General features: G+C 53.1%; 1 protein-coding gene across 4 annotated transcripts in view; it reads left to right on the top strand.

The window, feature by feature from the left end:
- Positions 1-24,087, top strand: part of TMEM266 (transmembrane protein 266) — a 128,811-nt gene that overhangs the window by 83,319 nt on the left and 21,405 nt on the right. For all 4 annotated transcript variants that reach the window (XM_081549611.1, XM_081549613.1, XM_081549614.1 and 1 more), the window contains 4 exons: positions 1,046-1,119; positions 13,050-13,106; positions 14,259-14,397; positions 17,711-17,826. In XM_081549611.1, coding sequence (XP_081405737.1) covers positions 1,046-1,119; positions 13,050-13,106; positions 14,259-14,397; positions 17,711-17,826 — 386 coding nt within the window. The remainder of the gene's footprint in view (positions 1-1,045; positions 1,120-13,049; positions 13,107-14,258; positions 14,398-17,710; positions 17,827-24,087) is intronic.

The following is a 24,087-nucleotide window of genomic DNA, read 5'->3' as shown; positions in this document are numbered from 1 at the left end:
CAGGGCAGGCCCATCTCAGAGTTTTGGGGAGGCTGTGGGTTCCTCTCTTTGGGCCAGCCTGCCCCACTTATGGCTTAGGGCATTTTTCGTGGGCCCCCAGGGAAGCTGAGCTACGTGCTGAGCAGGCCTGGCCAGAGCGCAGTAGGGAAGCGTGCTCCCAGCAGCATTCCTGCGCCTTGTTTCAGCCCTGCCACGCCACCTGGGGTCACCCACTGCTACCACTCTTTCTTTCGGGCTGGCCCTCTGAGCAGCATCCCCTTCTGCCCTCTCTCTACCAAAGCCCATTTGCCCTTGTCCTGGGCCCCAGCATCCTACTGTTAGCCTCAGGGCTCCTATACTATGAAAGGGTCTACCAGAGGTGGTGCCTTAGTGCCAAGGACTGTCTGGTGGAAGGTGGGATGGGAGCTTTCAGTGGCTGCTGGCGCTCCCTGCTCATGCTCTGGAGGTGGGAAGCTCTGCCACTTTCGGGAGGCTGACATCCCTGCCCCACCCCAACTCCCTCTGCCAGTCCCATCTCCAGTCTTCTCCCCAGAATACTCTGGCTAACACTGCCATCTCAGCCACTCAGAATTTTCAGAATGAGAAGTCAAAGGAAGCTTGCCTTAAATCCCACTCACAGCGCACGGTGCTTTGGGGGTCACTTGTGGTGGGGATTTCTGAAAGCTCATCTAGATCTGACCAAAGCTGCCTCCCCTGGTCTGAGAGCCCTGTATGTCTCTATAAGCCCCCTCTGGAAGGCTCCTTTCTGGGCACAAAGCCCACAGCGGCTGGTGGGACCGAGCTGGAACTCTGAGAGGCAGCCTGTGGGGAGATGGAGGCAGCCTCTCGGATAGAAAGAAAAACAGCATCACAGACCCACCCACCTCCCTCCACCTCCACTGCAGACAGCCCTTAAAGCTCCCTCACGTTCTCTGGCCTGATTGCTTCCCAATCCAAATGCTCACTCTCCGGGCTCCTGGAGGCCTGCCTCCATGCCACGAAGCCCGCTCTGCTGACGGACCTCATTCCTTACTCCTAAAATTGACCCCTGTTACTGTGCTTGCAGTTTCCAGTGCATTCCAGTTTGCCAGCGTGATACACTGGATCAGCCTGGTCATCCTCTCGGTGTTCTTCTCAGAGGTTGGTTGAGACTTGGGCCCTGTGACCATCTCTTCAGGGCAACTCCTGTCCCAGGGAGACGAAGCTTTAGTCTCTTGGCCCTCGAGGCTGCAAAGAGGGAGACGCAATACGGGGAGCGAATTTGTGTGCGGGGCCTCGGCAGGCGGCCCAGACGGTGAGCAGGTGTGGTCCAGGTAAGGGGCGGATGGAGACCTCTGTGACGGTGAGGCTGAGTGGGAGGGGGTTGAGGGAGAGCAGATGGTTCGTGCGGCTGGTGAGGAGCAGGCAGAGGCCGGGCCAAATCCCAGGGGCCTGGAGGTGGGGAGACCGACTGGGACACTGTGGCTATGATCCTGGGTGCACAGGGGGCCAAGGCTCAGGAGGCAGAGAGACGGAGTCACGGGCCAGGCAGTGGACTTGACCCAGGTTTTCAGGGGGAACAGGGTCTGGCTAGACTGAGCTGTGACCCTTCTGTGGGAGCAAAGGGGCATGTGTCTGGGGTCAGGGAGCACGGATGCCCTTTGCCATTGCTGGAGTCAGCTGATAAAGCCCCTGCCCATATCTCTGTGTGTGAGATAAGAGGGGAAAAGCACCTAGAAGCCCTAGGACCCTGGGTTTTGATGGGAGCTGGTAGCCCTGAGTACGTCTGAAATGCATGGGAACCAGGTTTTCAGCCCAATTCCCCCGCCTTGACAGGAGTGTGAGTGGTCAGTCCTCTCAGCAGCTCCCTGCCTGTCACAGTGACCCCTGCCAGCATTTCAGGGGCATCATCTTGGGGTCTGTTCCCGGCAGGGTCTGCTCCCGGCAGGGTCTGCAGAGGAGGCTGGGAAGACTGGGCTTCGTCCTGTGGGCAGCGGGTCTTTATAGAACTAGAGGGTTTTGTGTGGCAGTCCTGTTCTTCCTAATGGAAGATGGGCCCAGGTCAGCTGACCGCTGGCCTGCTCCTCTCTGTGCCCTCACCCTGCACTGCTGCAGGTCCAGATTACCCCGGGCAGAGTCCCACTGGGGCCTCTCAATGTGGTCAGGAGGCATGGGGAGGAAGTCAGAAAGGAATACGGTACAGAGCCTGCTGGGGAGGCGTGTAGGCTTGTGCACACACACATGCATGCACACATACACACACAGCTCACACCAGCTTGGAAGCAGAGGGGACTCTGAGTCCCAGAGCACAGCAGGGCCTCAAAGGGAGGAAGGAGGCTCTGAGAGAGCAGTGATGTGGGTGGAGGGACGGAGGTAGAGAGTGTTTTGTGATGTGATCGGGGAACCAGAGGAGTCAGGCACCCAGGATCCTCTCGTGTCCAGGGTTCTCGGTGGGCCGGCTCTGACACTGGCTAGTGGCATGCACTCTCTTTCTCACAGACTCAGGGGAGGCCCAGGCCCGTTAGGCCTGGAGTCCAGAATCCTCAGCCTTGGCATGGGGTGTGCTGGGCTGGGCAGCAGGCATTCCACACCCGGAACATTCTCTTCCCGGGCCTCGGCTCCTGCAGCCCACAAAGTTGGCCAGCGAGTGTGGGCTCAGACTAAGGGGGCAGACCCAATACTGCCCCTCCTGGGAGGTGTCCCCACAAGCTCACCAAGGTCATTGCCCCAGAGATGCTTCGGCCCCCAGATGGTACCTGCTCCCTGGCCTGCTGCCCCTCGGAGGGTCCTTGTCTCCGGCTGAGGGGCCCCCTTGTCTCCGCTCACCGGGGCTCCCTCCCACACATACATGGGCCGTGGCCAGATGTCTGCTTGATGCAAGCCTTGGAAAATGTGCCATGTGTCTGTGACTGCCAACAAAAATGTTTAATCAGTTGCTGCGGTTCTTCCATCTATCCCTCCGCTTTGGTTTTATTGGCTTCACAGAATTTATTACCCAGCGTTAATTTGGCATTCCCTTCCTGTCACTGCTAGAGACGAGCCACCTGAAACAGACAAGCCCCTGTGTAGAGGCATCGTGGCTTCAGACCCTCACCCGCCCCCCGCCCCCTCTCCACACCATGGAAGGGGGCTGGGCTTCCCAAAGGCTCAGCAGGGAGAGCTTCGGGCCTGGGGGGAGAATGACCTCAACCTTGGAACTTGTCAGAGATGGGGAGGGTGGGGGTGGAGCTGTAAGGTGAGGGTAACAGGGGAGTAACGGGAGTGTGGGGGTAACAGAGGGGTAACAGGAATAATAGAGGGATAACAGGAATTATAGAGGGATAACAGGAAAGTAACAGGGGAGACCTGCCTTCTCCAGCACAGCCAGCCCCTCATGAGGGGCAGCCCAGTTCGGGAGCCTGGGTGTCCCCAGAGCTCTCAGGAGAACCTAGCATCCGAAGAGGTTAGAGCCATCCCACAGAGCAGGGGGCCCAGCCCCAGGCTGCGGAGGTGCTGACCCGAGCGAGGCCTGTTAGGAACCAGGCTGCATAGCCAGGGATGAGCAGAGGGCAAGGGAGCGAAGCTTCATCTGTGTTCCCATCAATCTCCATGGCTCGGGCTCGCATTAATTACAGCACGTCCCCCACCCCCCACCCCATCTGAGGAAAAGTCATCCTCCACAAAACCAGTCCCTGATGCCAAAAGGCTTGGGGACCACTGCTGCGGAGGCCCCCAACCCCTACTCCCTGGAGGGTTGGAAGTGTGTGAAGGTGTTTGTGCTTCTCATGACGACCAGGGCACCTCTAGGAGGGAGTCGACTGTCCCTCCACCGTGGAGCGGGCTTGCAGATTTGCCTGCTGAAAATGCCAAAAGTGTCCCTTTAAAATCATGCAGACGAGGACTGCAGCCCAGGGTCACATAGCCGGTTTCCACCAAAACGGGGCCAAGGCTCCGGACTCATGTCTGGTCTGTCACTACTACGTGCCCCCTCCCTGCCCACCCCCCTTGGCCCTGGTGCATGCAGGTGGGGAGCAGACTAAGAATCTGAGGGAAAGGTCTGGGTCAGCAACTGAGAAAAACAAAGGCCCGACCCTGTGATACCTCTGACCACAGACCCAGCACACCCCCTCACCTAGGGAGAAGCCAACGCCACCCCTTCAGGGCTGGCCCTTGTCCCTCTGGGGAGTGTCCAGGGCCATGGCCGTGGGCCAGGGGTGGGTGTGGTGTCCAGGAAGATCCCACCCAAAGGGCTGCTGAGGCCAGGCGGCCAGTCACCTAGTCCTGAGCCACGTTCCACCCCACATCTTAGCTGAGCTTTGGGACAGTCCCCGAGTCGGGCAGGACATTTTGTGAGTTAGGAAACTGAGGCTGTGGAGGAGCAGAAAACTGCCAGGCCCTCAGGAAGATGGGCAGCGTGGATGCAGGCCTCTGGGTGGGTTTGCAAATGCCAGCCTGTTCTTGCCCATCTCAGAGATCCAGGGGCTGCTCCAGGGAAGACGCCCCAGAGCACAGAGCTGAGTCCGGAGAAGAGAAGTATGGGGTGCTTTGGGCTCAGTGTGAAGACATCTATTTTTTTTAATTAATTAATTAAATTTAATTGGAGAATAACTACTTTACAATATTGTGATGGTTTTTGCCATACATCAACATGGATCAGCCACAGGTATACATGTGTCCCCCCATCCTGAACCCCCCTCCCACCTCCCTCCCCACCCTATCCCCCTGGGTTGTCCCAGAGCATTGGTTTTGGGTGCCCTGCATGATGAAGCATCGTGCACTGAACTTGCACTGGTCATCTCTTTTACATGTGGTAATTCAGTTTGAGGACATCTATTCAAACAGGCCAAGCTATTCAGCAGCAAGGCAGATGCTTCTCAGTGTAGTGAGAGGAGGCACCCCACACGCAGTCAGGCCAGGCGGGGTCCCTGCAGGGGCACGAGGTGAATGCGGATGCCTGGCCAGCTTCCTGGGCCATGTCAGGCAGGGTCATCCCGCTTCCTCCTGCTTCCATGGGGCCCTGCAGCCCTGAGACCAGGCAGAGCCTTCGGAATCCAGATGGACAATTGTGCAAACTGTGTTTCCAAACTGCCCTTGGCTGAGACCAGGCCCAGTGGTCACTTGCAACTGGGGAGGCCAGCTGCTTCTCTTCCTGAGACTCCACGAGGCTTGGGGGCCCAGCCAGGCTGGGTCACCCTGCAGCAGGGCCTGAGTGCAGGTCATGGGGTCTTGGCCCCATTCTCTAGCCAGGGTGGAGATGCAGAGAGGCCCAGCTCCTTTGCCTGGAAGAGGGGAAAGCTAGCCCATGGCTGGCCTTGTAGATGGGAGCCTCAAGGCAGGGGCAGCAGCTGCTGCTTCTTCCTTCTGTTTATTATTATTAGGATTCTATTGAGGTGAAATTCACAAAACAGAGTCTTTTATTTTTATTGATCGATTGATTTGGGGCTGTGATGGGTCTTTGTTGCTGCACGGAGGCTTTCTCTAATTATGGCAAGGGGGGCTACTCTTCATTGCTGTGTGCGGGCTTCTCATTCAGGTGACTCCTCTTGTTGCAGAGCACAGGCTCTAGAATGTGCAGGCTCAGTAGTTGTGGCACGGGGGCTTAGTTGCTCAGAGGCATGTGGGATCATCCCGGACCAGGGATCAAACCTGTGTCCCTGCATTGGCAGGCAGATTCTTAACCACTGGACCACCAGGCAAGTCCCAACATAACAGCCTCTTAAAGGTTCAGTGGCATTTAGCACCCAGTGTTGTGCAACCATTGCCCCTTCCTAGTTCCAACACAAAGGATACCCTGTCCCCATTGAGTGGCCACTCTCCCATTCCCCCTCTCCCGCAGCCCCTGCCAACCACCAACCTGCTTTCTGATTCTATGAACTTAACTATTCTGGATATTTCATAAAAGTGGAAACATTCAATATATGACTTTTTGTGTCTGGCTCTTTCATGCAACATGTTTTCAAGTTCATTCACATTGTAGTGTGGTTTAGTGCCTCCTTCCTTTTTATGTCTCAGTGCTCTTGCATTATATGGATAGACCACAGTTGGTCTATCCACCCATCAGTTGATCAAGGTTTCTTTCAACATCAGCTGTTAGGGCAGAGAGAGCAAATCCTTTGGCTTTTGTTTTCTTTAGCCCTTTGGTGGATTGAATAGAAGGAGACTCACTCACATTGGGGATGGTAGTCTGCTTTTACTCAGTCTACCGGTTCAAATGATAATCTCATCAGAAACACCCTCCCAGACACACCCCAAAATGATGTCTGGCCAGACATCTGTACACCTTTGACCCAGCCAAACTGACCAGTAAAATTAATCTCCCAGTGCCTAATACAGAGCCTGGCACAGAGGTGTGCTAATGTAGCTTCAGTTATGTCCAACTCTGAAACCCTATGGACTGTAGCCCACCAGGCTCCTCTGTCCATGGGATTCTCCAGGCAAGACTACTGGAGTGGGTAGGTATTTCCTTCTCCAGGGGATCTTCCCAACCCAGGGATCAAATCTGCATCTCTCAAGTCTCCTGCATTGGCAGGCAGGTTCTTTACCACTAGTGCCACCTGGGAAGCACAGAGGAGGCACCTGAAAAATGGAAGCTCTCACTTATTCATCCGGCTCCTACTTTCGAGTGACTCTGTGCCAGATGCTGTAGGTGGTTCTGGGCATGAGGATTCTGCCCTGATAATCAAGACGCAGGCCCAGCTCAGGTGTTCGCCAGCTACTGGGAAGGAGCCAAGCAGACGTGTATAATGAGAACAAGAAATAGAGCTTAAATCTCCCACTGCAGTCAGTGAGAGATCTTAGAGGGGACGCAAGCTGCTGGTGGATGTGTGAGCTGCCAAGTGGGTGTGGGCATGGAGGGCCTTCAAGCAGTGATCACAGATCGAACAAGGGACTGTTTGAGAAAGGGCAACCGCAGCATGTCAGGGTGTTGAGTGCGGCAGGGGAGGTGGTGAGAGATGTCCTGGGGACAAGGCTCAGTAACGAGGTCCCCTCCAGGCCTTGCTCAAGAGTGGGGCGTCTTGTTCAGGAGTGAGGAGGAGGCTCCAAGCAGGAGAGAGACATGACGAAATTGGCCTTTTAGAGAAATCGCCCGCGGAAGGCGGTGAGGAGTGGGTGTTGGAAGTGGGAGGAAGACTGGAATTTGGGGACTATTTGGGAGGTGTGGTTCAGCTTCGGGGTTAAAGGTTTGACCCAGAGCAGTGGAAGCAGGACAGAGGAAGGGACAAGCTAGATGGAGCTGAAGGAGCTAAACTCTGCAGGACGTGGGGACTGGCCACCATGGAGGGGAGCATGTGAGCAAGAGAGGGGGCCATGCATGACTTCCTGAGGGGAGGGGGACTGGTCTCCTAAGAGGGGGTAGGGAATGCCCTTCACTAAGCCCAGAAACTGCTGCAGGAGGAGGGGGGAGGGGAGGGAGGGAGGGAGGCCTCAGGGTGTCTAGTGGGAGTTGAAGCCAAGGGTGCAGTCGTCTGGGGACGGGGAAGCATGAGAGGAGAAGAAATGGAGCCCAGGGAAACAATCTGAGGATGGAAATCTGACTGAGAAGACGTAGCCAGGAGGTGGGAGGAGAATCCAGAGGGTGTGAGACCCTGGAAACCAAAGAAGGAAGGAAGGAAACCAGCCAAGGAAGCCAGCGGTGCACCCCCCAAGCTGCTGAAGAGTCAGCATTAACCAGGTGCGAGCAGTTTTGCTGGGGGCCTGTGGATTTAGTGGAGACACCTCTTCAGAAACTTGAGAGAAGAGACAGGGGGCTGTGGCTTAAGGGAGACACGGGGCCAGTGAGAGATGTTTCAGGAGTGAGGGAGTGGAGATGTTCATATGCTGAGAGGGAGTTCTAGAACAAACTCTGCTTGTCTTGTGGATTCCAGTCTCTCCTCTTGTCACCCCCGCCCACACCGTGAGCACACAGCCGGTCATGTCTGCGCTTAATTCACTGCCCTTGGTCACGTAGTCGCCACCACGCTCTATCCTGCCGGCCTTGAACTCATTCTTTTAAGGTAGCTGGGAGCCGCCTGCTGAAATGAAACCGGTGCAGCCAGTGCGCCTGTCGCCTACGGTGTCTGGTGCGGGGTCACCTCTGGATCCCTAGGGCGGAGGCTGCCCAGGGAGCAGGCAGATTCCCTTCACCATCCGGATCCCCGCACATTTGGAAGACCTGCGGGTGGAGGAGGGAGGTGGGGGAGCTGCTCACTCTGCTCCTGTTTTATCAACGTCTAACTCCAGGGGGCGCGCTTGTGCTGCCCTGTGGTCACCCCTAAAAGGTTTCTCACCCGATAAACCTTTCTTTTGCAAACAAATTGAAGACTGCTTTCAGCTCCCACAGAGGTCTCTCCCATTTCCTAAGTTCTCCTTGTAGCTGGATCCCGGGCGGTGTGCCTACCTCTTGCTGCTCTAGTTTAAAAGGGGGCTTGCAGGGGAGGGAGCCTGCAGCCATCTTGGTAGCAAAAACTTGCCCAGGTGTAGATAGGCTTCTTGAGGAAGCACCAAGGGTGGCCCCCCAGTGGCCTGGTGCCCACCAGGTGTATTCCTTAGGCCAGGCGGCTCCCCAGAGATCCCGGGCACTGACCCACTCCTCAAACCCACCAGCTGCAGTGTTGCAGGGGCACAGGCTCAGGGCAAGATGCGTGCTGCTTCCTTCTTCCTGGCTGATGGGCCCAGCTTTTGGGATGAGTCTGTGGGGGGCAAGGGTGCCAGCCCCCACTCTGCTCACCAATCAATGAGCCAGGGAATCTCTTGCCTGGAGGAGGGGTTGTTGTTGTTTTTGTTCACTCGCTAAGTTGTGTCTGACTCTTTGCAGGTGCAAGGGTCAGGTCTTCCCACCCACTGTCCTGCTCCCTGAAGCCTGAGCCCCTTCGCTGGGGAGAAGGGAGAGGCGTCCCTTCTGAGAGCAGGGCTTCCCAAGGGAAAAGATGAGGGCCCTGGAGTAGGAAGGAAGAGGAGCCTGGGAACCAGAAGGTTTACCTGCCCCTCTCAGCCTCAGCTTCTGTATCTGTAAAATGGCAGAAGAGCTTGGCTTATAGTAAATAATAAATGATGACATCCTGTAGGTTTTGCCAAGCCTATCTTGAGCATCAGAGCAACCTCATCTCTGGAAGGTGAGACTGGAATGAAGGAGACTGAAAACTCTTAGTCCCAGGAGGGACAGAGGCAGCTGGAATGAGGGTACAGGTCCCTCAGTCCCTCCCTGCCTCAAAGACCTTTGCAACTCTTGGGGGCAGGATCGCAAGGCCAAGGGTCTTGGGGTAGGGGGTGGGTGGCTTTGGCCACTGTCCCATGGTTAGTAAGGGTTAGTCAGAACTAGAAAGGGGCCCTGATCTTTGACTCCTAATCTAATTCTCTTTCTCCTTGTTGCGTCTGGGCCTGTGGCCTCCCTGGTTTCACCCAGGGCATTGTCACCTCATACATCCCTGCCATTCTGTTGGAACCCCAGGGGAGTTTGTTTAAAAGGCAAATTCCTGGGCCCTTCACCCAGAGGTCCTGACATCCTGGATCTCCATGAGAGTCCAGGAATCTTCATTTTAAACAGAACCTCAGGACTGATGCTGAAATTAAAGCTCCAATACTTTGGCTACCTGATGTAAAGAGCCGACTCATTGGAAAAGAACCTGATGCTGGGAAAGATTGAGGGCAGGAGAAGGGGGCAACAGAGCATAAGATGGTTAGATAGCATCTTTGACTCACTGGACATAAATCTGAGCAAACTCCGGGAGATAGTGAAGAACAGGGAAGCCTGACGTGCTGCAGTCCACGGGGTCATAATGAGTCAGACACAACTTAGCAACTGAACAACAAACAACAACCCAGATGTTGCTGAAGCAGGGGGTCCTTGCCAGCACTTTGAGGAACACTAGCTATCAATGGTTATCAATAGTTATCAATAGTAAGTCAACCAGGGCGAGACCCATGGTGAGGGCTGTGAGGTGGGAAGGCAGCATGGCTTGAGACCTGCAAAGGATGTTACAGGGGAAAAGCCCCTGGGTGGGGTGTTTCAGAGCTGCGTTCTCATTCCAGCTTTGACCCTGACTCAGAGCCACCAGTTCCAGGCCATTTCCCATCTCCAGCAGGAGGCTGGCCCAGGAGGGGTTTCCCAAGCCCTCTCCATAGCTGCTTTTAGCTGTTCTGTTTCCATGGTCTGGGCTAGAAAGAAAAGGCTCCCTTGGTTGGTGGGGAGGGTGGGGGTCGCTGTGGTTGGACCAGCAAGGAAGGAAGGCAGGAGGCAGGTGCTTCTGCTGTTCTGCTTGCCTGCCTGGCACCACTTTGGCCCAGGAGCCCATCAAGCCTCCATCCCTTCCTAAAGCACAGAAGCTGCGTGTTTGCTGCCTGCCCCTCCCCTCTGCAAGTTCCTGGCTGAGTCTCAGCCTGGCCAGCTCCCTTCCTCCTCCCCCTCCTACCCCCCACCGCCCACCCCCGGGGGGGGGGGGGGCACTGACTTTTCCGTAAGTGCTGCTTTGTTTATAAAGAAGCAGGATGATTCCCTTTTAATGAGATTCTGAGAGTAGTCAAACCAAGAAGGGAAAGTGGAATAGTGGTTTCCAGGGGCTGTGGGAGGGGGGAGACGGGGAATTAATATGTAATGGGCACAGAGTTTCAGTTTGGGGTGATGAAAAAGTTCTGGAGGTGGATGATGGTGAAGGTTGCACAATAATGTGAATGTACTTTATGCCACAGAGCCTTTTAGAAATAGTTTAAGTGATAAAATATGTGTGTTTGTGTGTGTGTGTGTGTATTTTACCACAATCTCAAAAGGAGCAGCAGAAGGAGAAATCATATTTGGACCAGGCCCTGTGCTCCTCTGCTAGAAAGGACTTTTTGCTTTGGGAGCCTCAGAATTGTGTGTTTGGGGTGGATGTGGCTGGTGTATCCTTTCAGAGGAGACAAAGGCTGAGTTTTAAAGTCAGCACAATTCGAGGGAGTGAGCAACAATGGAAGATCCTGGGACAGCGTCTGGTGTTCTCATGCAGCCTGAGTATGCAATGCAGAGTCAGCGACCTCTGGGTCCGAATACTGACTCACTGCCCAACGCCTGAGTGACTTTGGGCAACTTCCTTAACCTCTCTGAGCATCAGCTCCCCCTTCTGTAAAATGGGAATCACGTGTGAGGAGGGCCGGCCCAGGATTTGCAAACTACTGATATGACCCAGATGGCAAATGTTAGTCTCATATGGAACTGAAAGATATGTATCTTCTAACCCATCTCTCGGGCGGAAGAGGAAATGGGCCCAGAGAGGGGATTTGACTTGCCCCTGGCCACACAACCAGCTCTTTACTGAGCTGTGACCTCAAGATGCCAGACCCCAACCCAGATCTCGCCGCACCCACTCAGAGCTGCGGTGCAGTTAAGTGAGAGGTTGGGAAGCCAGGTGGAAGGGACGTCAGGCTGCCGTGTGCCCCTCTGTGTTCCCAAACACAGGCCACCACCAGCATCACTCCTTCTCATCCCTTCATGGAAATCGGGATAGTCCTTCATGAGGAAGGCGTAAACTTTAGCAGCCGGTTATTTTTGTGGCCTAAGTATGGGTAGAGATCCCTAGGCTTTCTGCAGCTTTGGCCAGGTTCAGATGGCTGACCTTGTATTGGGTTGACCAAAAAAGTTCAGGTGGGTTTCCTGAACAAACTTTTTGGCCAACCCAATCCTATAGGTGTGTGGGAGAACAGACCCCACCTGGAGGGAATTGCCGTGAACTTCTCATCTTGGTTCAGGGAAGGACCTAAGACAATTATACCAGGGTCATACAAGACCAGGTTCTAAGTATCTTCTTTGGAGAAAAAGGTACTCTTGGTGAGGAAACCACCCCAGAAGGCAGAGGCATTGAAATGAGTTATGGAGGGTTTTAAGGAATCAGTCAGTCATGCATTTATTCATCACTCATATGGGTAATCACTCAGTGTCACTCTTTGCCAGAGACTGGGATAAACGAGAGAAATCAGACAGTGTCTCCTCATCCTTAATTGGGGCATCAGGCAGGCAGTCACCACAAGGTAAGATGAAGTGCTGGGGGAGGGGACAGCAGCGATCGATGTTTCCGAAGACTATAGGGACACCCGGGAAAGAGGCACCAAGCCTGGAGAGGGTAGAGAAGCTTCATGGGGTGATGTTTGAGTGGTTGGGAAGATCCCCTGGAGAAGGGAAAGGCTACCCACTCCAGTATTCTGACCTGGAGAATTCCATGGACTGTATAATCCATGGGGTGGCAAAGAGTCGGACACAACTGAGCAACTTTCACTTTCACTTTCAGAAGAAGAAGAAAGCCTTTCCAAGTAGAGAAAGGGTTAGGACACAGGCCAAGATGCTCTAACAAGAAAACCAAAAACACAGGGGCTTAAACAAGGCAGGATTCATTCCTCTCTCATGGAAGGACAGGTGGGGTCAGCCGTTCAGGCTCACGTGCTGATGTGGGGCTGGTGGGGACCCAGCAGTGCCTCCATCTTGCTGCCCAGCCCTCCCTAATTGAACACACCTCCCCACCACACCTACATGCCCACATTCTAGTCTTTGGAAAGAAAGAAAGAGGAGGAAGAGACTAATCCCTTAAAGCTCACAACTGAGAGGTGGTATACAGAGCTTCTCTGCTCATAAGCCATTGGCCAGAACTTAGTCACTTGGCCACTCCAGATGCAAGGAAGGCTGGGAAATGTAGTCTTTTTCTGGGTGGTCATACTGAAATTCCAATTACTGTGTAAGGAGAGAAGAGAGATTGGGGGTGGGGGAGCAGTCTATGGGCAGTCTTTGCCACATGCGAAGACAAGGTAAATGAGGAAGAATTGCATGTTTGTGGGTTTGCAAGTGCTTTGTGTCATGACAGGAGTGCAAGAGATGACTGGAGAGGGAGGCAGAGTTCTGAGTGTCCATTCCAAGGATTCAGAGTGTATCTGTGTTCAGTGGGAGCACTGAAGGTGCTGAGCCAGGGGCTGGCACCAATGGTAATGCAGACCTGAGCTGGGGCCTTCAAGGCGGGGCTGGGGAGGGCATGTGAACCCAGAGACACTTAGGGGATGGCGAAGACTCTTCCCGAGGAAGCAGAGCCTTGGATCCTCAGCTCTGGAGCCTTTTCTGCTGGTGGAAGCAGGTAGGAAGAGCAATAACCATGCCCTCTTTTCTCACTTCCTCTCCCCAGACTGTTCTTCGGATTGTGGTGCTCGGGATCTGGGATTACATTGAAAACAAGATAGAGGTAAAGACCAGTGTCCCCCGCACCCCCCCACCCCGAGCCAGCCATCCTGGAAGCTGGAGACTGTCACTGTCCCTTCCATCCCAGGGTGGGAGCCATCAACAAAGGCCAGCTCCCTCCCACCCTGGACACACGAGTCTGTCCAGCTGTGCCTTTGGGTGGGTAGGGAGGGGAGCCAACTGAGAGTTTCCAGCAAAAGAATATGGTCTAAAATATCTCCTTGAAGTTCTGCAAAATATAAAAAGTTATTCTTGAATCATTTTGGAAAACTTCTGAAACGTGTTTGAAAACAAATCCACTCTTTAAAATGGCCCTGTGGTCAGAGAACAAAGTGAGGGAACCCTAAAAGTGCTTCTCAGCCTGGGTTTCTGCAGAGCAAACCAGTTGCTCATGTAAAAAAGGAGAGGGGTGTGGTGGGTGGAGATGGGGTGCTGGGGAGTCTGGCTGTCCTTTTGAGTTTGGTGCACACAGGACAAGGCAAGGAGGTCAGTGTCTGCTGCCCACTCCTTCCTCACCCTCCCCCTACCGCAACACACACTTTTTAGCCTCTTTGGGTCAAATTCTGGGAGCAGACATAGAGGCCTGGCCTGTGGAAGTCTCAGACCAAGGCCAGGCTGGAACAGGCTGATGGCAGGGCAAGGCCCAGAGCTGAAGCTTAAGCGGGGGTCCCCTCCTCTCTGAACTCTGCCTCCAGGCAGAGTTAGAGACTCAGCACCAGCCCTGGATGAAGAAGATGCAGGCTCTGGGCTTCCCAAGGGGAAGGGGACTTCTTTCAGCCCCTGCTGCCAGTGAGAGGTTCAGAGAGGCCAGTGCAGGAACCCTGTGACATGGATGCAAGCCTGTCCCAAGAAGAGACAAGATGCTGGAGGCAGATGCTTGAAAAAGAAGCTTGGAATAGCCCAAAGCAGTCTGAACCAAGGCTGGCGATGGACTGAGGTCACTTGAAGGAGAGACAGTGCTCAGGAGCATGTCCAGCAGGGAGAGGGCCCTAAAGACTAGGGAGGATCAGGAGAGGTAGCCAGGGATGGGGGGTGACCTTCAGAGGGGGCTGCAGGGGGTCGTTGGCCAGAGTCAGCTGCCTTGCCCGACCTGGTCACTGGTTCCAGGACATTCAGGAAGGTGGCCCAGGGTGCTGACCTCCACCTCTTCTCACAGGTGTTTGACGGGGCAGTGATCATCCTGTCCTTGGCCCCGATGGTGGCATCCACTGTGGCCAATGGGCCCCGGAGCCCCTGGGATGCCATCAGCCTCATCATTATGTTCCGGATCTGGCGGGTGAAGAGAGTGATTGATGGTGAGTGACCCAACGGTGGGGAGCTGGAGGCAGGAAGGGCAGCACGGCCTCTGGGGTCTCTCCCTTGTCGGGGCAGCCTTTCCTCAGTTCCCCCGCCACGTCCCACCCTGTGAATACTGTGGGGCTTGACATCTGCTCAGGGAGCCCCTAATCCAGGGTCCTCATCAAACCGGGATGTGATCGGGGAAGGTGCTAGTGGTTCGTCTTGTCCATCCTTTCATTTCACAGGTGGGAAGGCTCAGGCCCCAAGGGAGGAGGGTCACACAGCAAAGCAGCCTTGAGCCACAAATGGAGGCAGGACCCCCAAGGCCTACCGGTGCTCTCTTAGCCATTCAGCCTCCCCCATCCGCACAGGCTCTGCTCTCAGCTCTGTCCCTGAGAACATCCACTCCCTCCAGGGCACGAACAGTGCCTTCTGGCTCCTCTCTGCCAGCTGTGGACAGCTGGATACCCTCACACCGATGCATCTTGACAGCCCCCATTGTGAATGCTCTTTCCAGCTGTTCCCCTTTGTCCTGACACATCAAGCATTGCTGAGCCACTGGGAGCATCATGATAGGGATGCGCCGTGTGAACGGATGGGAGTTGGTTTGCCACTCCCACCCTGGGTGTGAACTGGCTTCGGCAGAGACCCCAGGGACAGCGGGCCTGCTTGGGGCAGCCTCTGGGGCCTGGAGACAGGTCTCAGGGACTCATGGGCTGTCCTTGAGTTTGAAAGCAAACAGAAAAATTCTGATTTCTCTCGTCTGCATGATTCCTACAGCAGCCAGAGAACATCTGGAGGTTGGAAGGCTGTGGGTGGAAAGGAACTTGGGGAATTGAGACATGGAGAGTTCTAGAACATAGTGGCAAAAGAGGCATGTGACCGAGGTTTCTGAAGGGTCTGGAAGGGCTGGGTTCTGAGAGGTGTGAGAAGAGTGTGAAAGGCAGAGGCCAAGGTCAGGTCAAGAGTTGATCCTGAGACTTCCCAAGAGCCAAGAGAACTGCCAGAGGAGGGGTCCATGGGGTTGCCTCTGTCTGGGAACTCTCCAGGTTCTCCAACCCAGAGTCCAAGTTCTCTCCTCTGGGTCTCAATGTGTTTCATTTATAAGTAGGATTGACTGTGAGTAACTAGACTCAGAAGTGACTTAAAATAGAAGCCTATTCCTTTCACATGAGAGCCTGCAGGAGGTAGGCGGTCCAGGGTCAATAAGGAGCATCCATAATCATGGTCCCCGGTTCCTCCTATTTTGTTGCTTTGCTGAACATAGCTTATTTTCCAAAGTCACCCCCACGGTCCAAGATGGCTGCTTCCTTGCCTGCTATCACATCCTCATTTCAGCCAATAGGAAGAAGGAAGAAAGGAATAAGATAAACAGTCAAAAGGAAAGCCCCAGCTGCCTTTTCTTTTTTTATATCTTTACTGAGATACAGTTACATACCATAAGACTCACTCATTTAAAATGCACAACTCAATGGTTCTTAGTACATTCATAGAACTGTGCAAACATCACCAAAATTTAAATTTGGAGCACTTAAAAAATCACTTCAGAAAGAAACCCATTAGCCTCACTCCCCATTCCCCTCCGGCCTTAAGCAGTTACTAATCTACTTTCCATCTCTATAGATTTGTTTCTTCTGAGCATTTCATTTAAATGAAATCATATGATATGTGGTCTATTGTATCTGCCTTCTTTCACTTAATGTTTTCAAGATCGATCCATGTTGTAGCATGTGTACACGTGTGCTAAGTTGCTTCAGTCATGTCCGACTCTTTTGTGGCCCCATGGACTGTAGCCCGCCAGGCTCCTCTGTCCATGGGATTCTCCAGGCAAGAATACTGAAGTGGGTTGCCATTTCCTTCTCCAGGGGATCTTCCTGACCCAGGGATCGAACCCACATCTCTTTTGTTTCCTGCATTGGCAGGTGGGTTCTTTACCACTAGCACCACCAAGCATGCATCAGGACTTCATTCCTTTTTCTTGTGAAATGGTGACTGCAGCCATGAAATTAAAGGACGCTTGCCCCTTGGAAGAAAAGCTATGACCAACCTAGACAGCATATTCAAAAGCAGAGACATTACTTTGCCAACAAAAATCCATCTAGTCAAAGCTATGGTTTTTCCAGTGGTCATGAATGGATGTGAAAGTTGGACTGTAAAGAAAGCTGAGTGCTGAAGAATTGATGCTTTTGAACTGTGGTGTTGCAGAAGACTCTTGAGAGTCCCTTGGACTGCAAGGAGATCCAACCAGTCAATCCTAAAGGAAATCAGTACTGAATATTCATTGGGAGGACTGATGCTGAAGCTGAAACTCGAATACTTTTGCTACCTGATGCGAAGAACTGACTCATTTGAAAAGACCCTGATGCTGGGAAAGATTGAAGGCGGGAGGAGAAGGGGATGACCGAGGATGAGATGGTTGGATGGCATCACTGACTCAATGGATATGAGTTTGTGTAAGCTCCTGGAGTCAGTGATGGACAGGGAAGCCTGGTGTGCTGCAGTCCATGGGGTTGCAAAGAGTCAGACACGACTGAGCCACTGAACTGAACTAAAGTGTTCCATTGCATAGATGTACCACATTTTATTTATCCGTCTGTCAGCTGATGGACATTTAGGTTGTTTCCACTTTGGGCTGCTCTGGACACTTATGTTCAAGTTTTTGTGTGGACGTATGTTTTCATTTTTCTTAGATTCCTAGGAATGGAATTCCTGGGCCATGTGGTCACTCTTTGTTGAATATTTTGAAGAACTGCTGTTTTTCAGAGCAGCTGCCCCATTTTACATTCCCACCGGCAGTGTGGGAAGGTTCTAATATCTCCACTTCCTCATCAACCCCAGCTGCCTTTTAAGAAAGGCTTCTGGAAGCTGCTTCATGACACCTGCGGTTATATTCCATTGTCCAGGATGTAGTCTCATGGCTGCTCACAGCTGCAAAGGAGACAGGAAAATATAGTCCTCGTGCCAGGCAGCCATGCACATAGCCAGAATTACAGAAAATCCCAAGGACAGAGGAGCCTGGTGGGCTGCAGTCCATGGGGTTATGAAGAGTCAGACACAACTGAGCAACTGAGCACGTATGCAGAATGTCACTATGGAAAAGGAGGAACGTGAGTATCTCGGTCACAATGGCTTAGAGTTCTAGCCCTCTTATACTTTCTGGGTGCTGTTGGTACCTAGGTACCATGCCTACCACTGCACTGCTAGATCTTCTGGGAACCACACCTGGGCCTGAACCTGCTGCTAGCTGGACACTGGGACCAGCCCCCCCTGCCCCTCCCCACCCAGCCCTGCCCCTGCCAAGCTCTTCATGGGTCTGTCTCTGTCTTGCAGCCTACGTCCTGCCGGTGAAGGTGGAGATGGAGATGGTCATCCAGCAGTATGAGAAGGCCAAGGCCATCCAAGACGAGCAGCTGGAGAGACTGACGCAGATCTGTCAGGAGCAAGGGGTAATGCATGGCCACTCTCAGTTCTGCCCGGGTCCATCCTGGGCTGAGAACACTAAAGCCCCCCAGAGTGTCACAGCTGCAGGGCCCTGTGGTCAGCGAGCTCCTCCGGCCCCTTCACAGACACACGGGGAGCCCAAGGCCCAGAGTCAGGAGACGTGTCTCTAAGGTCACTTGTGCCCAGCCAGGCCTGGACTCAGCCCCAGTTCCCAGGCCAGGCTTCTTTTCGTCTTGCTGTGGTGACCAGTCAGCTCTCCAACCCGAACCGGCTGAGTCACCTTCTCAGTTACCAGGGTCTTCTGGGCACTGTGGTCTCTGAAAGGGGAGGGGAGTCGGATTCTGTGTGCAGAGCTTGCCAGGCATCGCTGTGGGTCAGTTGCCACCCAGGACCCCCCAGACCCACCAGAGAGGCATCAGCAGTGCCCTCCGCCCTCTGGGAACCAAGGAAAAGACTCAGAGACAGGGAGGGGCCCTGTGAGGCTGTGCTGAGGGGGGTGCATGGGCTGGGGATGGGCAACTGGGCCCTGAAGAGTGTCTGTCTAGGAATCCAGGCCTCACTGAAGGCCCATCCTCCCCCTCCACCCCCTGTCCTCTGCACGGGTAGTTTGGCTTTCATCCTGATGAGAGAGAGGAAACCTGCAGTGTTAGCAGCAGCCGCAGGGGGATCTCTCAGGTTTGAATTTTATTTTTTAATTTGGCCGTGCCTGGTCTTAGTCGTGGCATGCGGGATCTAGTTCCCTGCCCAGGAATCGAACCTGGGTACCCTGCATTTGGAGCAGAGTCTTAACCACTGGATCACCAGGGAAGTCCCCAGGTTTGAATTTTTAGTGTACCTTTCTTGCCACCATTGGAGGATGGATCGGAGAGGCAGGGTGGAGATGGGAATGAAGCCTGAAGAGGCTGTAGAACCACCAAGGGGAGCAGGGTCTGGGGTCAAGGAGACGACGCCTTGAGCCTCATCCAGGACCTGGCCAGAGCGTGGTCAGGCAGCTCCCGGTCTGCTGTCCGATAGGAAAACAAATGCTCTGCTCGGCCACACTTGGCCACAAGAAAGACACAGGCACAGCCCTGCATCTGCTCTTCATAAATGCATGGCCTCCCAGGCCGCAGAGAGCGAGCTGGCCCTGCGAGCCTCACGTTAACAGCCCATGTGCCGCGTGGCTGAGGGGAAGCCCTGGCGGCAACCCACCTCCCCTGCTTTCCACCACAACCCTGTCCTGAGCCCCCGGGGACCCCACGTTCCTGCCACGTTCCGTCCTGGTTCACATCACCCGCTCCAAGTGGCCTCCTTCCCGGGGGTCTGGGCCGGAGGGAGACTCCCTTGGACTCCGCGCAGGAAAGAGCCCATAAATAAAGACAGATTCCCTCTAGGTAGTGACATCTGGAAAAGAGATGAACAGAAACAAACCGTTTTAATTTAAAAAACACCTGAAGCCTGTCATCTGAGTTAAGACAGCCAAAAAGGGCCAGACGGGCTGGAATCCCAGGGGGCTGCCAGGAGAGCGGGAGGGGCTGGCCAGAACCGAGGCTGGGTTCTCCGCTCTCCCAGAGCTCGGCCCTGCCCGCTCCACAGCGGGGAGCACACAGACACTTCATTTTCAGCTGGATGTAAGACCAGCCTTGAGACTTCACTGGGCAACAAATGCCCTTAAAGAAATGTGAGTGCTGGCTCATGGGATGTCAGAGGTGGCCAGATCCTTTGTGAGGAAAGTGCTTGGAATAGTTAAGATGTTACGGACAGACCTGAGTGCAAAGCCAGCTTGGCTACTTGTGGTTTTGGACACCAGTGAGACCTCTGGGGACCTTGGTTTTCCTAATCTGAAAAATGGGGCTAGTGATAAAATCCTGGAAGGATGGCTGTGGGATTGTTTAGCCTAAAGCCCGGCACATGATAAATAGTGACTCTATGAGAACTAACCCCTGTTTCCCCCCACACACCCATTTTGCAGGTAAGAAAATTGAGGAGTGGTGACTTGCCCAAGAGCACACAGCTAAATGAGGGCTTTTAGAGCCAGGAGTAGATCCAGGTGTCTTAACTGAATGCCCTTCTTCCCCAGCCCACCTTGCTTAGGGTCTTGTTCCATGACATTTTTCTACCCAGGTCACTTCTCAGGGCTTGGTGAAAACCTTGATCAGGTTGAGCACCAGGGTGTCTTTAAATCATGGCCTGAGGACACCCCTTCTTTTGTGGGCACAGACCTGGCTCCCCTCAGCTCCCTCAGCAGCTTCCAAAGGGTCTCTCACTGCTGCTCCCACCCCCGCCCCACCCCATCCCAGGTCATTCTGTTCATCTCGGTCTCAAACTCTCTCCCTCTTCCAGCTGGAATTCTTAGGGTTCAATGAAGCAATTTCCAAACTAGATTTATGTACTCTACCTAAGAAACTGAAATTTATCCAAAGTTCCAATGAAATGTGTGGCATCACTTTGCATTCACCTTGCTCTCTCTCTGGCATGTATTTGCCAGCTCTTATTTTTCAGAACAGTTTTAGACTTATAGGAAAATTATGACAGTAGCACAGAGTTCCCATATGTGCTCTACCCCATTTCCCCATTATTAACATCTTACCTTAACGTCATGCATTTGTCACAATTAATGCACCAACATTGGTACGTTATTATCAAGGTCCACACATTGTTCAGATTCAGTTTTTATCGAATGTCCTTGAGCTGTTCCAGGATCCAATCCAGGATACCGTATGACAATGAGTCATCATGTCTCCTGGGGCTCCCCTTGGCTCTGAAAGTCCCTCAGACCTCCCTTGTTTGTGAGGGCCTTGACAGTTTGAGAGAGTTGGTCAGGCGTTTTATAGCATGTCTCTCTGTTGGGTTTTGACTCGTGTTTTTCTCATGATTCGATCGGAGTTCCAGGAGTTTGGGAGGGAGACCGCAGAGATCCTGTGCCATTCTCATCCCATCATATCAAAAGTAATACTGTCACTCTGACATCACGGTGGGTGTTCACCCTGAGCACCTGGCTGAGGTAGGGTGTGTCAGGTCTCTCACCGGTCAAGTGACTCTTCTTAAAATTCATCTTAGCTTTTTAAGAAAGCTTAAATTGCTTCTTACGGTGACCATGTGGAGACTCTGGGTGACATGGTTTGCTAGCTTCTTGCAGGAACAGCTTACACATTTTATCTTCTGTGCCACGTGGCAGCCCATTTCTTACCACGTGGCCACACCCCAGGTGGCCGGGAACCTCCTTGGGGGCCCCTGGATTTGGCAGATGGGGGAATCTGAGGCCAGTGGGGGATGAAGATGGAAGAGGGACGTCTTATGGCTTATTCTGGTCCTTTCCCCCTGGACCACACTGGCCCTCTGGTCTTCACAGGGAGACAGGATTCAGTGCTGCCCTCAGTCCCACGTCTCTCCTGGCCACCAGGCTTACCTCACCCTTAGCAGATTCCTACGAGGAGCCCAGAGGGGCCAAGCTGGGGGGAGCGACGAGGGTGCACTCTGTTGGTCGGCCTCACCTTCCTCCAGCCCTGGCTTCTGCAGTTTTCCTCCAGATGGCTCATTCCTGTGATGAAAATATGTCCCCTCAGACCCCTGCATTCAACAATCCTTTGGCTGGAAGGTCATTCCCGTTCACTTTTCTTTTGCTCTCTCTGTGGATTCTGCTCTTTGCCTGTATGTCCCCCCAGAATTTTATTAGGCATCCATCTGTACACCAATGGATTCCAGAGGAGGGGTGCTAGTGACTGTCCTTCAGAGAGATGTGTGCACTTTTTGTCTGTCTCTGTAAATGGCTGCTTCAGAAATCAAAGGTATTTTCGAAGCAGGGGTTAAATCAGTGCAATGATATATTCTTCCTATTCGTCATATGAAACCACCTCTGAGGTTTTAGTGCATCCATGCCCAGCCCCTTGCTCTAATTCCAAAACATATTTTGAAGTCCTCATTGTACCTGCTCTTTGCTCTCTAAGCCTTGCAACAACTTTTGGCCCCCAATAATACGATCCAACTCAGAGTCCTGTGGAAGTTTGTTTCTCTTCTCTTCTTGGCCCTGTGGGACCAGCTAACTTCTGCTTCCTCAGCACCATCTTACCCTGAGATCACTGGCAAGAGACCCAAGGAGGTGGAGCTCAGTCTAGGATGACTTGAGGCCCAGCCTGCAAGGCGGCCAGTGGAACTCAGTGAGCCCCTTAGGACAGCCTCAGACCTGGGGCAAGCGGCAGGCTCTGAAAGAAGAGTCCTGTGTGAGGGTAGCTTGCGGGGTGGGGGGCCATCCTCTCACCCAGGGAGTCAGCAAGAGGAATTCTGACCTCAGCTACATGGATCACCCCCGTCACCCCTGGACCTCAGGATCCTCATTGGAGAAATGGAGAAAACGAGGCTTATATCACAAGGATGCTGTGAAGTTCAGATTAATTCAAGTAATATAGAAAGTCTGGCCCACTGAAGTCTCTCAGTAAATGTGAGAGATAGAGAAAGAATAAAAACAATACTAAATCATTTGTATAACGGTGACTGTTTACAAATGCACTGCCACATGTTTTAGCTCATCTTGACTTGATGGTCAGAGTTGGCAGGCTTGGTATTATTAATCCTTTTATAGATGGAAAGACTGAGGCTGAGAGAGACTGCGGCTCGCCCAGGGTCTCACTGTTTGTCATGGAAGGAAGGGCCCGGATGGAACTCCAGGTTCTGTGTGCATTTTCCTACACCACAAACAGGGCATCTGTACAAGTCTGTTAGAATGAGTAACACCATCTGCTCCATCACATAGATCCAGACATCCAGTGGCCTAACACGGAAGGAGCGTACTTGTCCCCCTCCCCACCCCCCATGGCAGCCCAGGGCGGTGACATTGAGGGGGGTGGGGGCACAGGGACACTGTGTCACAGTCACTGTGGCCTCCAGGCTCTTCCCATGTCACGGCTCCTGCTTATTCTGAGTGTCTGGAGTTTTCTCCCTTCAGCCAGAGGATAAGAAAGGGAGGGTAGAGAACTGTGCATAGATGATTTTTACTGCCCGGGCTTGAAAGCGGTGACCTTGCTTCTGCCCCCATTGGATGGTGGACTCAGTTACACATTCATACTAAGGCGCCAGACCCCAACAACGTAGACTGTGAGCCTCCTGAAAACAGTCACCTGCATAGCCGCTTAGTAGGCCCACAATATTTCCTAACTCCGTTCCCCTCTTCCCAATAGCAAGAGGGACAGTCACAATGATCAGTCCTCCTTGGATGATGCAGGTCCCCCTGGCCTGCCTCCTGAAGAAACAGGGTGATAATCTTGCCCTTAAGGGATAGGCATTTCCAGTGGAAGCAGGGGGAAGGGTGCAGAGGCCACGCCCCTGTCTTTTGAGGGCCAGCAGGTTCAGAGCAGCAGGAAAGGGGTTCTCTCCTCATTCTGGGGGTGGCGTATGTGGCTGGCTCAATCCAGAGAAGCCCCCTCTTTTCTTGTAGAGGCCAAAGCCCCCCAGCTCAGCACAATAGTCTTTGTTACCTGGATTATTCAAGATCTCCAACTGTGAGAAGGAAAGTTGTTTTTTTTTTTTTTCAAACATGGGAAGTGATTTGTAAAACAGCCGATAACTTTAATGACAAGCCTATTTAGCTGATAAAATTAGCCATCAGAGGAATAACTTATGTTATCCTTTTGCCATAATTTAAATTTATGGCCAACTACCAGTCATCTTCACAGTGGATGGAAAGGGGCCAAGGTCGGATTCAGCGTCACCCTGCTCCTAAATCATTAGTTTGCAACTGTCTCCTGAGTTTTATTGTTACCAACAATGGCGAAACTAATGGAAATAAACATTGGATGCCATCCCAATAGCAGATGGGTTTGAAGGCAGGGCAGTCTGTGCAGACAGCCCTAATAGGATGGAAAAAAATTATTGCTGTTGCATTAGATACCATCAAGCTTCTGGCCAAAGTGTGCATTGATCAGGCCAAGGCCATGTCAGTTGTACTCCACAAACCAGACCATTAAAGGCAGAGATGCGCTGGGTGTGCCCGCCCTGCTGCCCCGGGGGTCTGGCCCCGCCTGGGTATGCATTAAAAGCACAGCCCAATGGAAGGGGCCTGACTCACTCCAGTAATGCACGCTGAGGGCTTCCCTGTGGACCCCAGCTGATTTGGTCAGGTTATCTGATTAGAAATACTTAGCTCATGATGTGCATTAAAAAGGGCGGTGACTGCACTTTCATTCTTCCTAAGTCACACGATGGTCCTTTTCTCCCCACTGGACCAGTTTGCCGGTGGGAAGTTTGCTTCAATTTGTCTTCAAAGCCACCATGTGCTTTGTCTCCCAGAGGCC

Source organism: Giraffa tippelskirchi, chromosome 12 (genome assembly GCF_054371585.1).
Source record: "Giraffa tippelskirchi isolate mGirTip1 chromosome 12, T2T-mGirTip1v1.2.pri, whole genome shotgun sequence".
NCBI lineage: Eukaryota > Metazoa > Chordata > Mammalia > Artiodactyla > Giraffidae > Giraffa > Giraffa tippelskirchi.
Note: the sequence above shows the minus strand (reverse complement) of the source record. Positions and strands in the feature narration are given on the sequence as shown.